Below are 14,278 nucleotides of genomic sequence, written 5' to 3' on the forward strand. Positions count from 1 at the left end.
CTTCACATCCCAGCCCCATAGGCCCCAATTCCCGAGCCCTTGGTATCCCCGCCCTAATCCTCCCATTTCCCCCCCCCCCCCCACACACACACCTGCCAGCTTGCAGCTCAGGCCGGCTGTGCCATTCCCCCTGCTGCCTGTGCTGCCTCCCAGCCCGCATCTCCAGTTGGCTATGCCAATCAATCTGCCTGCTCCCCTACCATCATCTCTACCCTCCTCCCACCCTGTTTCTGCCCCCACAGTCCTGAGTATAGCCCTGCCTCATGGAATGGCTGCTCTTCCCCCTGCAGGGGATGGAGGGTGTAGGTGCTCAGGTTTCACAGAGTACCAAAAATCTTAAAGATAGTCTTGATGGAAGAGTTAAGTTGGGCACTAGGAAAAACTCCCTGACAGGATAGGTAAACACTGGAACAAATTGGCTAACGTGGTTGTGAAAACGTGATCATTAAAGTTTTTTAAAAGAGTGTCCACACTGCAAAAGTGCATTGAAAAAGCGATCTGCTTTTTCAAAAGATAGCGTCCAGACTGAATGGATGCTCTCTCACATGTAAACTGTGATTGCTTATAGACAGAATGGCCACCATGGCACCTGTGTTTTTTCCTTTTTCCTCTTCTTCCGAAAGAACTCCCTCTTTCCCATCCATACACGCCTTTTTGCGAAAAAGCTCTTCTTCCTCATAGAATGAGGATTACCAATGCTGGAAAAACCCCTCTCTTCTTTCGATTTTCTTGCAGAAGAATGAAATTGCAGTGTGGACGTTCCTCAAGTTATGTTGGAAAAATGGCCGTTTTTCTGACAAAACTCTGTAGTGTAAACATACCCTTATACAGTGCTGCCTTGAGGGCAGGTGACTGAACTAGATACCCAACTGAGAAGACAGGACAAGGTATAGGTGAAGGAATGATAAAAGGAGGAAACTGATACAGAGAAAGAAAAAGAAAACATGAAGATAAACGTGAGTAATAGCAAGGAAAGAAGACAGAGGGATGAAATGATAGAACCAGAGCATGATAAATAAACAGGCCAGAGAAAAAGTAACATTAGAAAATTATATTTTATTTCCTTATTTTCCTCTTTTAATTATATTTTACTGCTAGAAAAGGGGAATCTGAACAGAGCTATTTTTAAACCCACCAGGGTTCAAAAGGGTTGGAAGGACAAACATTGCAGCCTAATTGCACAAAGGGAGTGATATTTGTGGACCAAGTGGTGATGGAAGAGTGTCTTAGATTGATCATAGCCTAAAGGCTATATCAGTAGTTTTCAGCAGTTCTCCCCCTTACTTCAAGCACTGCTTCCCTCTGTCCCATAGCAAGATGCATGTCAATGGTTCTCTGTTTGGCAGCTTTCTGATTTTATATTAATGTTAGATATTAATACTTAGCTCTTATACAGCACTTTCTGAGTGTTGTACAGATATTCCCTAATTAATCATCACAACTTCCATATGAAATGAGTGTTGTTCTCATTTTACAGATGGAGAAATTTGAAGTTAACTGACTTGCTCAAGGTAACACAGCAGGATTCTGTCAGAATTAGTTTTGGCACTCAGGAACTCCTGAATCTTGGCTCTGTGCTCATACCTCACCCTTCTGGCTATTATTGCATTTTTGAAGTACTGTACCTTTTAGTTTTCATGTTTTACGAGCAACTGGCTTTGAATATATAAATCTTAGTATTCCTAATGACATGAAGATAATGTGGTGGTGGTGACGCTGAGAGCTGTTTTTGTACTGGTAGCTTTACGCATAAGTGATGTTTTAATGCCCTTTTTGGTGGGGAGGAGAACGATTGCTGATAAACTGGTTATGGTTTCCTCTGGGTACGTCTAGACTACAAGCCTCTTTCAAAAGAGAGCATCAAGACTGCAACCACTTCTTTTGAAAAGAGAGCACCCAGGCAGTCTGAATGCTCTCTTTCAAAAAAGCCGTTTGCATTCAATAACGCCTTTTTTTGAAAGAGCACTTTAGAAAAAAAGCATTATTTCTCATAAAATGAGGTTTTCCGTGGTTGAAAAAACTGCTGCGTTCTTTCGATTTAATTTCAAAAGAATGCGGCAGCAGTCTAGACGCAGGTTAAGTTTTTTTGAAAAAAGGCCACTTTTTTCGAAAAAAACCCCCTATAGTCTAGACACACCCTGGCTGTGTCTAGACTTCATCCCTTTTTCGTAAAAGGGATGCAAATTAGACATATCGCAATTGCAAATGAAGTGGGGATTTAAATCCCCCCTGCTTCATTAGCATAAAAATGGCTGTCGCTTTTTTCCGGCTCGGAGCTTTGTCGGAAAAAAGCGCCAGTCTAGACGCGGCTCTTTCGGAAAAGGCTTTATTTTCCGAAAGATCCACATCTAGACTGGTGCTTTTTTCCGGCAAAGCTCCAAGCCGGAAAAAAGTGGCAGCCATTTTTATGCTAATGAAGCAGGGGGGATTTAAATCCCTGCTTCATTTGCAATTGCAATATATCTAATTTGCATCCCTTTTATGAAAAAAGGGATGCAGTCTAGACATAGCCCCTCTGTATCCCAATGCCTGTGGTAGGAGACACTAATTTCTCTATTGCATATTTGCCAATGATATGTGGATTATTATATTATATATTTTAGAGAGCTTGTTTTTCCATTTGATCAAGAGCTCTTCCTAAATGGTAAGAGCTAGGACTACCAAATTCAGAATACAGCTCTCTCGTATCATACTTTAAAATAACATAAAGGTTTGGTTGAATCAAGAAAATGGGATGTGCCTGGAATGGGATTGCTTCTCAGAAAACCAAAGAGAAAAGAAATGGAATCACCATATCAAGTACAGTCCTCAAAACTGGCATAACTGAACAAATGTTGAAAGAGACTGAACCAAGATGAGCCAGAAAAATAGGATGAACCTGCAAATAGCATTACCTCTCAATAAACCTTACAAAGAAAATTCAGAAATGTGGAGTAATGTTTTGTTTTGGCACAGCTAAATCAATGCTTAAGGTTTCAAAACTAGAAGAAAATTGTATTGGAAACCAAATTGACTATAGCCCTTTTACTTAATACATAGCAAGTAAGTGTTTATAAGGATGAAGAAAAAAATACACTTGATGGAATTCCCATTTAAAACAATTTACTCAAAAAAATTCAGTGGAAAAAAATTAGCAATCCCTTTTTTAAGAAATCTGGAATAAGAATTAACTTAGCTGTATTTTAAAAAAATACAAGCATTTAAATAAAGCATGCCATTTTCCTTTAATTAATAAACAAAAACAAAAACAAAACAAAACAAAAAGACCCTTGTGTTACAGACTCAAGCAATGCTAGGTGCATCTGCTAGTGGTTATTTAATTGATGATTAATATAATACCTAGAATCCTCAATATATCCAAAATGTGTAACTGCTAAATATGCACTTTTTAACAGCCTAGCATTCAATAACTGCCTGGACATTTGTGAGGTGTCAATGAGGTCAGGAACCTTATAAATCAAATAATCAGAGTTGGAAGACACCTCAGGAGGTCATTGAGTCCAACCCTCTGCTAAAACCAGGACCATTCCCAACTAAATCATCCCAGCCAGGGATTTGTCAAGCTGGGACTTAACAACCTCTAGAGATGGAGATTTCACCACTTCCATTAGTAACCCATTCCAGTGCTTCACCACCTTCCTAAGTGAAATAGTTTTCCTGATATGCAACCTAGACCTCCCCCACTGCAACTTGAGACATTGCTCCTCGTTCTGTCATCTGTCACCACCGAGAACAGCCCCTCTCCATCTTCGTTTGATGCAATACTCCAGGTATGTCACAACCACCACCTTCCCCATGTTCACAGAGCCAGTTACCTCATCACAGAAGGCAATCAGTTTGGTCAGGAATGACTTGCCCTTGGTGAATCCATGTTGACCAGTCCCGATCACTTCTCTCTTCAAGTGCTTCAAATGAATTCCCCTCCATGATTTTTCTGGAGACTGAGGTGAGGCTGACTGGTCTATATTCTCCAGATTATTCTCTTGTCTGTTTTTAAAAGATGGGCACCACATTGGCATTTTTCCAATAGTCTGGGCCTCCCCCAATCTCCACAAGTTTTCAAAGATAATGGCTAAAGGCTCTGCAATCACATCAGCCAACTCCCTTAGCACTCTGGGATGCATTAGATCCGGCCTATAGATTTCTCTATATTCAGTTTTTCTAAACAGTTCTTAACCTGTTTTTTCTCCACTGAGAGCTGCTGACCTCCTCCCCATACTGTGCTGAGTCTTTACTATAATAGATGGTGGCATGAGAAAAAGTGAAGGTACGGATTTTATTTTCTTTGATTTTGGTTTCAGATAAATATATGGTGGCATTAACTACCATCATAACTCCCATATTTCACCCTGCAATACACATAACTGACATGTGAAAATTGGTCAGCAGTTTCAAGAAAACTATTTTAATCAAGTTTAAGAGTTTCAATTTCTTTCTATTAAAAAGACTATCAAATACTGTTTTATACATATACAAAACATAAATGAAAAATGTCAGTCATTTTGGACTCATTCTAAGATTTATGTATAACAAACCCCCAAATCAAAATCCTGTATCTGTCAATACTGCATCATTCGCATTACAAGAAAGTGTTGTGATGATATTGGTTAACCTTGAATAAAGCACAGAACTATAAAACTGAAATGCTTTAGTTTTTTCCACCATAGATATTTAAATTTAAAAATTCAGATGTAGCCACTCTCATTTATACACACTGATAGCTTTATTCATAGGTGGCAATCCTTACAGCATTGCAACATGTTCTGCAGCCAGGTACGTCCCTTACTTAAATTTCCTTAGCGCCCCATCGCATCCAGAAATCCTCTTTATGTAAACAGATGACACTATAGTAGTTCATATTGCTTTGCTGTTGGAACTAATCACAACATGCACTTTGTTCCCAACATCGGTGTTTTCTTAAGGATCAGCTGTTATTCTGGATAATTACACCTGTCAAAATAGAAAATCTTAGTGGAAAACCTTTAAACTTTTCTACAATAATGTAAAAAAAATTACTACAAAAAGGAAAATGTAATGGAAACTATCAGAAATAATTAGTGCCTAATTATTTTAGTGACAGTATTAGGATGGCAGAAATAGAAGCTGTCCCCATGAATATCACACATACAAAATCCGCCAATTAAATGGGGAATAAAACCCCATAATAGAGTTCCAACATTGGCCTCATAAATAGATACAGACAAGCCACATCTTTTTTCTTCCATTCTGAGACTTTACTGTAATAGATGGTGGCATAGGAACAACTTTGGTCTTTTGCTGCATCCTGAATATTCTCTCTTTATGGTTTTGATTTTTGATGGGTAGTAGACAATTATCTTGAACTGTCTATCCACATTTAAAGTTCACAGTCAATAAAGCCCATCCACATATTATAACGGTTAGGCTTCTACTTGAAATATTCTTCTTGAAATTTTGATAAACAGATTTGATAAACAATGTGGATCATCCTGTGACCTTTTAATTTTTTTCAGTGTCTATCTACATTTTTTGCTGATTAAGCAGATGTTGGAAAAAAGCCCAACCATTTGCTACCAATACCATAATTTTGAGTGACATAATTCTGCTATTCTGTAATTACTAGTGGTAGTACTGAAGTGATCATTGTTAGAACATGTTGCCACCTAGCTGCTAATATTTCTTAGTGAGTCAATATCCTGCTCTCTGCTGCACTACCTGGCTTCAGAAAGATGATTGAAATTAGAGCACTAAGATTGTACAGCCTTCTTTAAAAAAAAATCAGATATTTAGGACCAGATTATGGTTTATGGGATAAGGCAGAGGAAGGAAAGTTATGAGACTCTCTCCCAAGTTCACTCATATAATTCTCTCCCAAATAAATTCTTCAAAGTCAATGGAGGAACATAGGATGCAATTCTGGCCTCAGTGAAGTCAATGTGAGCTTTGCCACTACTTCAAAAGGATGAAGATTTCACCAATGACGTAATGGTTTTTGGTAGTCCTATCACTGATGAAAAGTAATAAGAGATGAAGTACCTTCTGGCAAGATTTTTCTCCACAGAATCATAGAATCATGGAACCATAAAGCTGGAAGAGACCTCAGAAGGTCATCAAGTCTAGTCCCCTGCCCTAGGCAGGACCAATCCCAACTAAATCAACCCGGCCAGGGCTTTGTCAAGCCAAGACTTAAACACCTCTAGGGATGGAGACTCCACCACTTTCCTAGGTAACACATTCCAGTGCTTCACTACCCTCCTAGTGAAATAGTTTTTCCTAATATCCAACTTGGACCTCTCCCACCTCAACTTGAGACCATTGCTCCTTGTTCTGCCATCTGTCACTACTGAGAACAGCCTCTCTCCATCCTCTTTGGAACCTCCCTTCAGGAAGTTGAAGGCTGCTATCAAATCCCCCCTCACTCTTCGCTTCTGCAGACTAAACAGACCCAACTCCCTCAGCCTCTCCTCATAAGTCATATGCTCCAGCCCCCTAATCATTTTGGTTGCCCTCCACTGGACCCTCTCCATTGCGTCCGCATCCTTTTTGTAGTTGTGGCCCAGAACTGGACACAATACTCCAGATGTGGCCTCACCAAAGCCGAATAAAGGGGAATAATGACATCTCTGGATCTGCTAGCAATGCTCCTCTTAATACAACCTAATATGCCATTAGCTTTCTTGGCTACAAGGGCACACTGTTCACTCATATCCAGCTTCTCATCCACTGTAACCCCCATGTCCTTTTCTGCAGAACTACTACTTAGCTGGTTGGTCCCCAGCCTGTAACAATGCTTGGGATTCTTCCGTCCCAAGTGCAGGACTTTGCACTTGTCCTTGTTGAACCTCATCAGATTTCTTGTGGCCCAATCCTCCAATTTGTCTAGGTCACTCTGGACTCTATCTCTGCCCTCAAGCGTATCTACCTCTCCTCCTAGCTTAGAGTCATCTGCAAACTTGCTGAGGGAGCAATCCATCCCCTCATCCAGGTCATTAATAAAGATATTGAACAAAACCGATCCTAGAACCGAACCTTGGGGCACTCCACTAGAAACCGACCGCCATCCTGACATCGAGCCGTTGATCACTACCCGCTGGGCTCGTCCTTTTCAATCATCCAGGATTTCTCCCGACCCCCACGACTTTTCAAAGATAATGGCCAAAGGCTCCTCAATGACATTTGCCAACTCCCTCAGTACCCTCGGATGCATTAAGTCCGGACTCATGGATTTGTGTACGTTTAGCTTTTCTAAATAGTTCCTAACCTCTTCTTTACCCACCAAGGGCTGTCCATCTTCATCCCATCTTGCGACACTTAGCGCATTAGTCCAGGAGCCCACCTTGTCCGTGAATACAGAGGCAAAGAAAGCATTAAGTACTTCAGGTTTCCCCACATCATCTGTCACTAGATTACCTCCTTCATCCAGTAGGGGCCGCACACCCTCTCTGATCACTTTCTTCTTGTTAACATGCCTGTAGAATCCTTTCTTGTTATCCTTCACATCATTAGCCAGTCGCAATTCCATTTGCGCTTTCGCCTTCCTGATAACCCTCCGGCATTCTCGAGCTATACATTTAAACCCCTCCCTGATCATTAGTCCAAGTTTCCACTTTTTGTAAGCTTCCTTTTTGTGCTTAAGTTCACCAAGAATTTCCCCGGTAAGCCAATCCGGTCTCCTACCATGTTTACCTCTCTTGCTATGCATCGGGATGGTTTCTTTCTGTGCCTTCAATAAGGCTTCTTTAAAATACTGCCAGCTGTCCTGGACTCCTTTCCCCTTCATGTTAGCATCCCAGGGGACTCTCCCCATCAGATCTCTGAGGGAGTCAAAATCTGCTTTTTTGAAGTCCAAGGTGTATATTTTACTACTCTCTTTTCTTCCTTTGGTCAGGATCCTGAAATCTACCATCTCATGATCACTGCTTCCCAGGTTGTCACCCACCTCTACTTCCCCTATTAGTTCCTACCTGTTTGTGAGCAGAAGGTCAAGCTGCGCACGGCCCCTGGTTGGATCCTTCAGCACTTGTTATCCCCAACATTCTCCAAAAGCTCAGAACACAGTAAGAAAGCCCCAATAACACCACACGCTTCCCTCAAGAGTCCTGTATCTGCTTCTCCTTTACCTGGAGAACTCCCTCTCTAAACTCCCTGCTAGCACTCACCTGTTCGCAAGCACCTCTTGAAGAAGAGATGGAGGGTGATGCTGATTCTTACTTAAGGGGAAAACTGGGGTGTAAAGTCCCTCTAAATGAAAATATGATCATAACCCCAGCCCAGAAAAGTCAGCTGCAGACTGACTTCCCATCTACTGAAGCACAGACTTGGTAAAGGGCAAGGGGTCATTTTCTCAAGCCTGAATCCTTGTGACTTGCTGGATTTAAAGAAGTGATTATACTCCAAATCATCTTTCAACATTTCACATTACGTATTTGTCTTAATTATTCTTTTAAAAAATTAAACAATAACCATTCTACATTTACTCCATAGATAGTCTACAACAAAACAATTAAATCAAAATTATTGTCTCCTTATTGTCTCAGGGACATATTTTTAATGAAAAAAAGAAAGCATATACAAACACTCAGAATGACAACATACAAATAAATAGCTATGGCTGAGATCACAAATGTCAAGAGCCCTCACGCTGCTAAAGCTGGGAACAGTTTTTTGGGGGAACAGGTCAGTACAGTATCCATTGTTGTAAGATTAAGTTGTCTGTTGGGGAGGGAAAACCTGAACAAGACACAAATGATTGAATCCGGAATAAAATAATAAAAAAAATAAATTGGTACATTAAATTTACATTTCTGAATTTGAATGAGATAAAACAATATAGGTTTGATATCTGCCTTGTTCTATTGATGTACATAAATAAAGTTCTCATTGGAGGTTATGTTCTGCGTATGCAAGCACAGGCATGCATACCCTCTTACTTAGCCTTTGACAAGTCAACATTTGCTAGCTTGCTCCATGGTTATTTCCTGTTCTAAGTAAAGGGGAAACTCTTCTCTTAGATTTCACTGTATAATAGAAGTTGGCAAATATTGACTGGAGTAGATCTCCCGTACAGGCACTAACAAAACAAAAAACAAACAAACAAAAAAACCCCCATTAACACCCAATCTTGTCCTAGAAACCTAGGGTAAGATGTAGCCAAAATACCATCTTTCTAATACGTTAGTGGGAAGACAATGAAGAACCAGCCAAAGGAGACATTATATCCTCATGTGAACACATGAGTAACCCACACAGTTTCAGAAAGGGTGGAAAGCAATGGCTGTTGCTAGTGAGACTACACAGAGAACAAATCTGTTTATCCTAAATTCAATGGGGCACTTAAACAGTGTTCTGCTTTGTCTCCTCTCTTTGATACCTGGAGCAGCATCCCAGCTATGAGAGCCTTTGGGCTTTTAGCAGCACATAAGGATTGAAGATTTAATTCCTTTGCTGTTCCAGGGAAAGCACAACTGTTTTACTTTTGCTTTCTTTGCTCTTTAGCACTGCAACCTTTTTAAATTTGAGAGATTTTAATATGATATATTACAGCTTCAGTAACATTAATAACGACAAGGTAGTTTAGTATTTTAATCTTAGAAATCCAAGAAACTATTGGACATTCATTTTTTTCTTGATTTGGTTGTTAAAATCAGAGTATGTATATAGTACAAAATTAAGATGAAAGACTCTCAGTAGTTGGCACAGTTTACAACTATTGTTTAAAATTTTCTCTGATGGCATAAAATTTGGCCTCTGAGCATAAGCTGAATTGAGATTTCTACAGTGTAATTGTTCCCTGCTTCGTCTTTCTTCAGATCCCAATCAAGAGAGAGGGAGAGAACATTTCAAAATTAATTTATAGCTCCTTTTTCTATTCTGATCTTCCTGTTATTACTATGCAGCTTTTTAAAACAAGTACCACGCAAGATCCTCTACACCAAACACAATAACTTACCAGTATAATGGGGGGAAAAGGGAACCATAAACTTATACACATTGGGAAACAAGTTTGGAAAATGTAATTTTAAAGTAATTCTAGTGCTTTTAGTATTATTTTAGGACTCCTTTGTTAAATTCTTATCAGCTGGGGTAAAAATTACAGTATGTCAAGCTAAGCCATTGAATTTTCTTTTATAGACTTGCAATGCTATTATAACAACAGAACTACAGGTAACATTGTAATGCAATTATTTTTCTATACTCCAATTTTTAGGTCAATACCTGAAGTCAGAATGAACAGAAAAGATAAAACAAAGTAAATCAATCCTAATGAACATTTGTTTTGCACAATATATTTTAGATTAGTTGCCATTTCTTGTATGACTGCTACATAACAAAATTGTTCAGATATATATTATATTTCAGAAACCAAGATTTATACACACCAAAATACACATTTCAGAATTCTGTTATCAATCATTGTATAAAACATGAATGCATCACTAATTTCCAGAATTGATGGCACACTCATTTTCTTTGACAGGCTTTCTGTTGACTCCAGATCAGAGAGAAGAATAATCCTCATTGTTCATTTATTTACCTCAGAATTACCTTGCTTTTACTGGTGCCAGGTTTTTATATATTGTAATATGTACAAATCAAGCCAATCAATAACATGACTGTGCTGAATATTGAATATTTTAGCAGTCTGACTTTCCATTTATCCATTCTGAGAATATAACTTAATATATTATGATATATGAATGGAATAGAAAGATTTTAAAAATACTAGTCCTTTGCTTCATTTGGTTTTAACTATTCTTTCCCAGACAAACTACAAGGTCAAATCAGCTGCATACAGGAAAACTGCTCTGCTTTTGCTCATCCCCATTCACATAAATACAGGATACCCAAGTGATTATGCTTAGTGTTGCTTCTTATTGCCAGAACTATGCAGAATTTTAAAGTTTTTGGTAAGATGGTGTGAGTAGGAGATGACCAAAATGTATTAGTCTGGGAACAGCTTCCAGAGAAACAAACAAGACCCCTAAGTAAGCTATAGGCAGATTCTGAAGCAATCTGCCAAATAAAAGTAAAGCTATACACAGAGTATTGCTGGAAAAATGTATTATTTTTTCACTTGACCCAATTCAGCTGGTGTTCTCTTGAAAAACCTATATTCTGAAAACCTTTATTATTGATTTTAACATATGTATATTTCCAAGGCATGAATTTTCATGGAAACGGATATAAAACAATCAGCCTTCCCTTTCAGAACTTAACTAAAACTGGAATATGAAATGCTTGTTTCCTTGAGCTATGTGCTCTGCATTCTAATATTACTCATGTCTCTCAGCAGCACTGGCCTGTAGGTTGGCTCCAAGCTTTCCATGTATTCTAAATAATCACTCACTCGAAATCTATGGAGTGCTTCTTCCTGCACAAATACACAAAAAAAAATTATTAGCCATGAAAAAAGATATGCTATTACAATCTAATGAATTTTAGACTTCTGAAGTACCTTTTTTCATTTAGCTTGTCACTGCCTTGGTGTTTTATGGTGCAAACAGATACTTTATTACCCTTTGTTTAAGAGAGAAAAATCAGCACACTCATGTTCAGACAGCTCTTCCTAATTACAAATTTACTAACAAATTGCTTTTTCAGATTGAACTCATTTCTTCACTCTTAAGAGACCATGCCATTTGATGATTTCAAGGAATACCAAATAAGCCTTAAATAGCACATGACAAGTTACAAAACAATCTTTTTTCAAAGTATATACTAGCTCTGGAAGCTCTAAGCTTGTTAATGTGCTAGGTAAAATGAATAGGTTCCCATTACATTGATCCACTCTGTTTGCTTACAGCCAGCCAGGAGAGTAGCCTTAGTTATATATTTTAAAAAACAATTATAAACACTGATCTTCAAAGTACAGTTTTTTAAAAGCAGGCTAAGATACTTTTGCTTCATCATCATGAACAACAAGGAATATTCTATAAAGCCCTCGATTTCATGTCCATATTTAATGGGGGGTGGATGGGTGAAAGCATGCCTGAAAAAAGAGATAATCAGGCCAAATCCTTCCATGGGACTGACAAGGTAGATTAGGTAGAAAGATGTTGGCAGATGTATCCTCTGCAAAAGAAACTGAGAGTAGAGCTGGACTGAACAGAGAAAACAAGAAAAAAACCCTCTCTGGTTTGATACTCCTTTGAGCAGGGAAACCTGCACGTTGACCATCTGCTGAGTAGTTACTGCTAAGGGAGTATATGCTATAAAAAGCACTTGGGAGCTAGACAGTGCTCTTCGGCATGTAGAATACAGGCTGATGCATTAGCTGGGCATCTCCCTTAAATAACAGTTAGCTAAGCCTTGGGAGACCAGATGTCCTGATAATTTAGGATTTTGTCTTATCTAGGTGCCTGTTATCTTCAAGCTCTCTGTCCTGATTTTTCATACTTGCCATTTAGTCACTGTAGTTGAGTCTATGCTTACCAAATGAAAGTCTGCACATCTCTGTTTGAATGAGGCTCTGAGGATGTCCTTATCCTTTTCCTCTCATCTTCACAAGTGCAAACTAGGGCACAGTTTTGTCCTATTTTGTGGAATCTTATTCCACATATATGGAATGGGAGAAGATTATTAGGCACTGAAGGAAAAAGAGGCTGTTGTAGGAGGAGTTTAATTCCCTGCTTCAGGCAGCCAAAATTGATCAAATGTGTGTATGCTCTATACTGTATATCTGATAGAAACCAAACAGAACAATTGCATTTATTATTAATTATTCAAGCTAGTACTTATTTCAGCTACCCTTAAAACCGTTAAGCAAAACTGTTTGGAATAGCACTGCATATTTTATACAAGGGAGAATAAAAAGTGATTTAAAGTATATGTAAGTATTTGTAATGAAGTATATTCGAAGTATATTTGACTTCTGAAATAAAATGGTTCTTCACTTAATTACAGTTTTACATTTCCAAATAGGAGCCCACATTAATTCCCTAAAATGAAGAAAAAAATGTACCTGATATATTGCCTCTCTAGACCTACACTGTAGAATTTATTTGTTGCATGACAAGACCCATGAAGCAGCCTAAAATAGTCTGTTTGGAGGTGCACACATATCAATACAAAGAACCAACATATTAATAAAAACTGTCCAACTATGATTACAACAGGCCCCATCCCTGTAACCATTCCCAGTTCCCCTGTTTAATTTAAATTTAAATTTCACCAAAGATTCAGAAAAGGTTGGACAGTAAATGTGGATTTGGAGAGGCAGCAGGCTAGAGTACCCAGACACTCATGTGGATGCATGGAAATAGGAAAAGTACAAGGAGCTTTGCCTCAGACCCTACACAAGGGCTAGGGAGTTGCACATAAGGAAGCACCACAAGACTTGTTGACTGTAGTAGTCCCAGAGCTAAGAGACGAGATATAGCCTTTCCCACCAATACACTGGCCAGTGGATCATCTAGACCCCGAGAAAAGAAAATTCTGTCCTACCATAAGGGAAAGTGTAACATGCACAATCCCCAAATGCTCCTTGGAGCTCTGGCCTGGATTTTGCTTTCAATACTCTACCCAAATGATCTTCAACCTTTTTAAGCACGAGATCACTTTTTTGAATTTAAATGGAATCCAGGATCTACTTCAAACCCAAATACCCTTGCCCTGCCTCCTTTGTACCCCTTCTCTAAATCCACTCCATCCTCCCTCCCTCGCCCATACTTCCTCCCTTTAATCAGGCAGGGGCAGAGGGTTGGGGTGCAGGCTCTGGTCTTGGGTTAAGGGATTTGGAGTGTGAGGGGCTCTGAGCTGAGCCTGGGGCAGGGAGTTAGGGTACAAAAGGGGGTTGAGGACACAGACTCTGTAAGAGTATTTGAGTCGAGGGGGAGCGGGGGCTCAGGGCTAGGGCATGGGCTTGGGGTGCAGGAGTGGTTTATAACTGGGGAAGGGGTTCAGGATGCAGGCGCCAGCTGGACACTGCTTATTCATATAAGCAGAGGGTAGCACAGGGCCTTAATCTGCACAGAATGCAGTCTCATAGACTCATAGACTCCAAGGTCAGAAGGGACCATTATGATCATCTAGTCTGACCCCCTGCACAGTGCAGGCCACAAAATCTCATCCACCCCTCCTAGAATAATCCTCTCACCTATATCTCAGATATTGAAGCCTTCAAATACTTTGAAGACCCCAAGATGCAGAGATTCTCTAGCTGTGATCTGTACCCCATGCTACAGAGGAAGGCGAAAAACCTCCAGGGCCTCTGCCAATCTACCCTGGAGGAAAAATCCTTCCCAACCCCAAATATGGCGATCAGCTAAACCCTGAGCATGTGGGCAAGACTCATCAGCCA

At 39.5% G+C, this 14,278-nt stretch overlaps 1 protein-coding gene across 5 annotated transcripts in view; it reads right to left on the reverse strand.

Moving 5' to 3' along the window:
• Positions 1 to 3,197: 3,197 nt before the first annotated feature.
• TBC1D32 (TBC1 domain family member 32) overlaps positions 3,198 to 14,278 on the reverse strand; it is a 205,113-nt gene continuing 194,032 nt past the window's right edge. For 2 of the 5 annotated variants that reach the window (XM_014577940.3, XM_075924061.1), the window contains exon 35: positions 3,200 to 11,350. In XM_014577940.3, the coding sequence (XP_014433426.2) occupies positions 11,231 to 11,350 (120 nt within the window). In that variant the 3' untranslated portion in view covers positions 3,200 to 11,230. Of the gene's footprint in view, positions 11,351 to 14,278 lie in introns of all 5 variants that reach the window. The other 3 variants (XM_014577943.3, XM_075924062.1, XM_075924063.1) reach the window with 3 other exon arrangements.

Source organism: Pelodiscus sinensis, chromosome 3 (assembly GCF_049634645.1).
Source record: "Pelodiscus sinensis isolate JC-2024 chromosome 3, ASM4963464v1, whole genome shotgun sequence".
Lineage (NCBI taxonomy): Eukaryota > Metazoa > Chordata > Testudines > Trionychidae > Pelodiscus > Pelodiscus sinensis.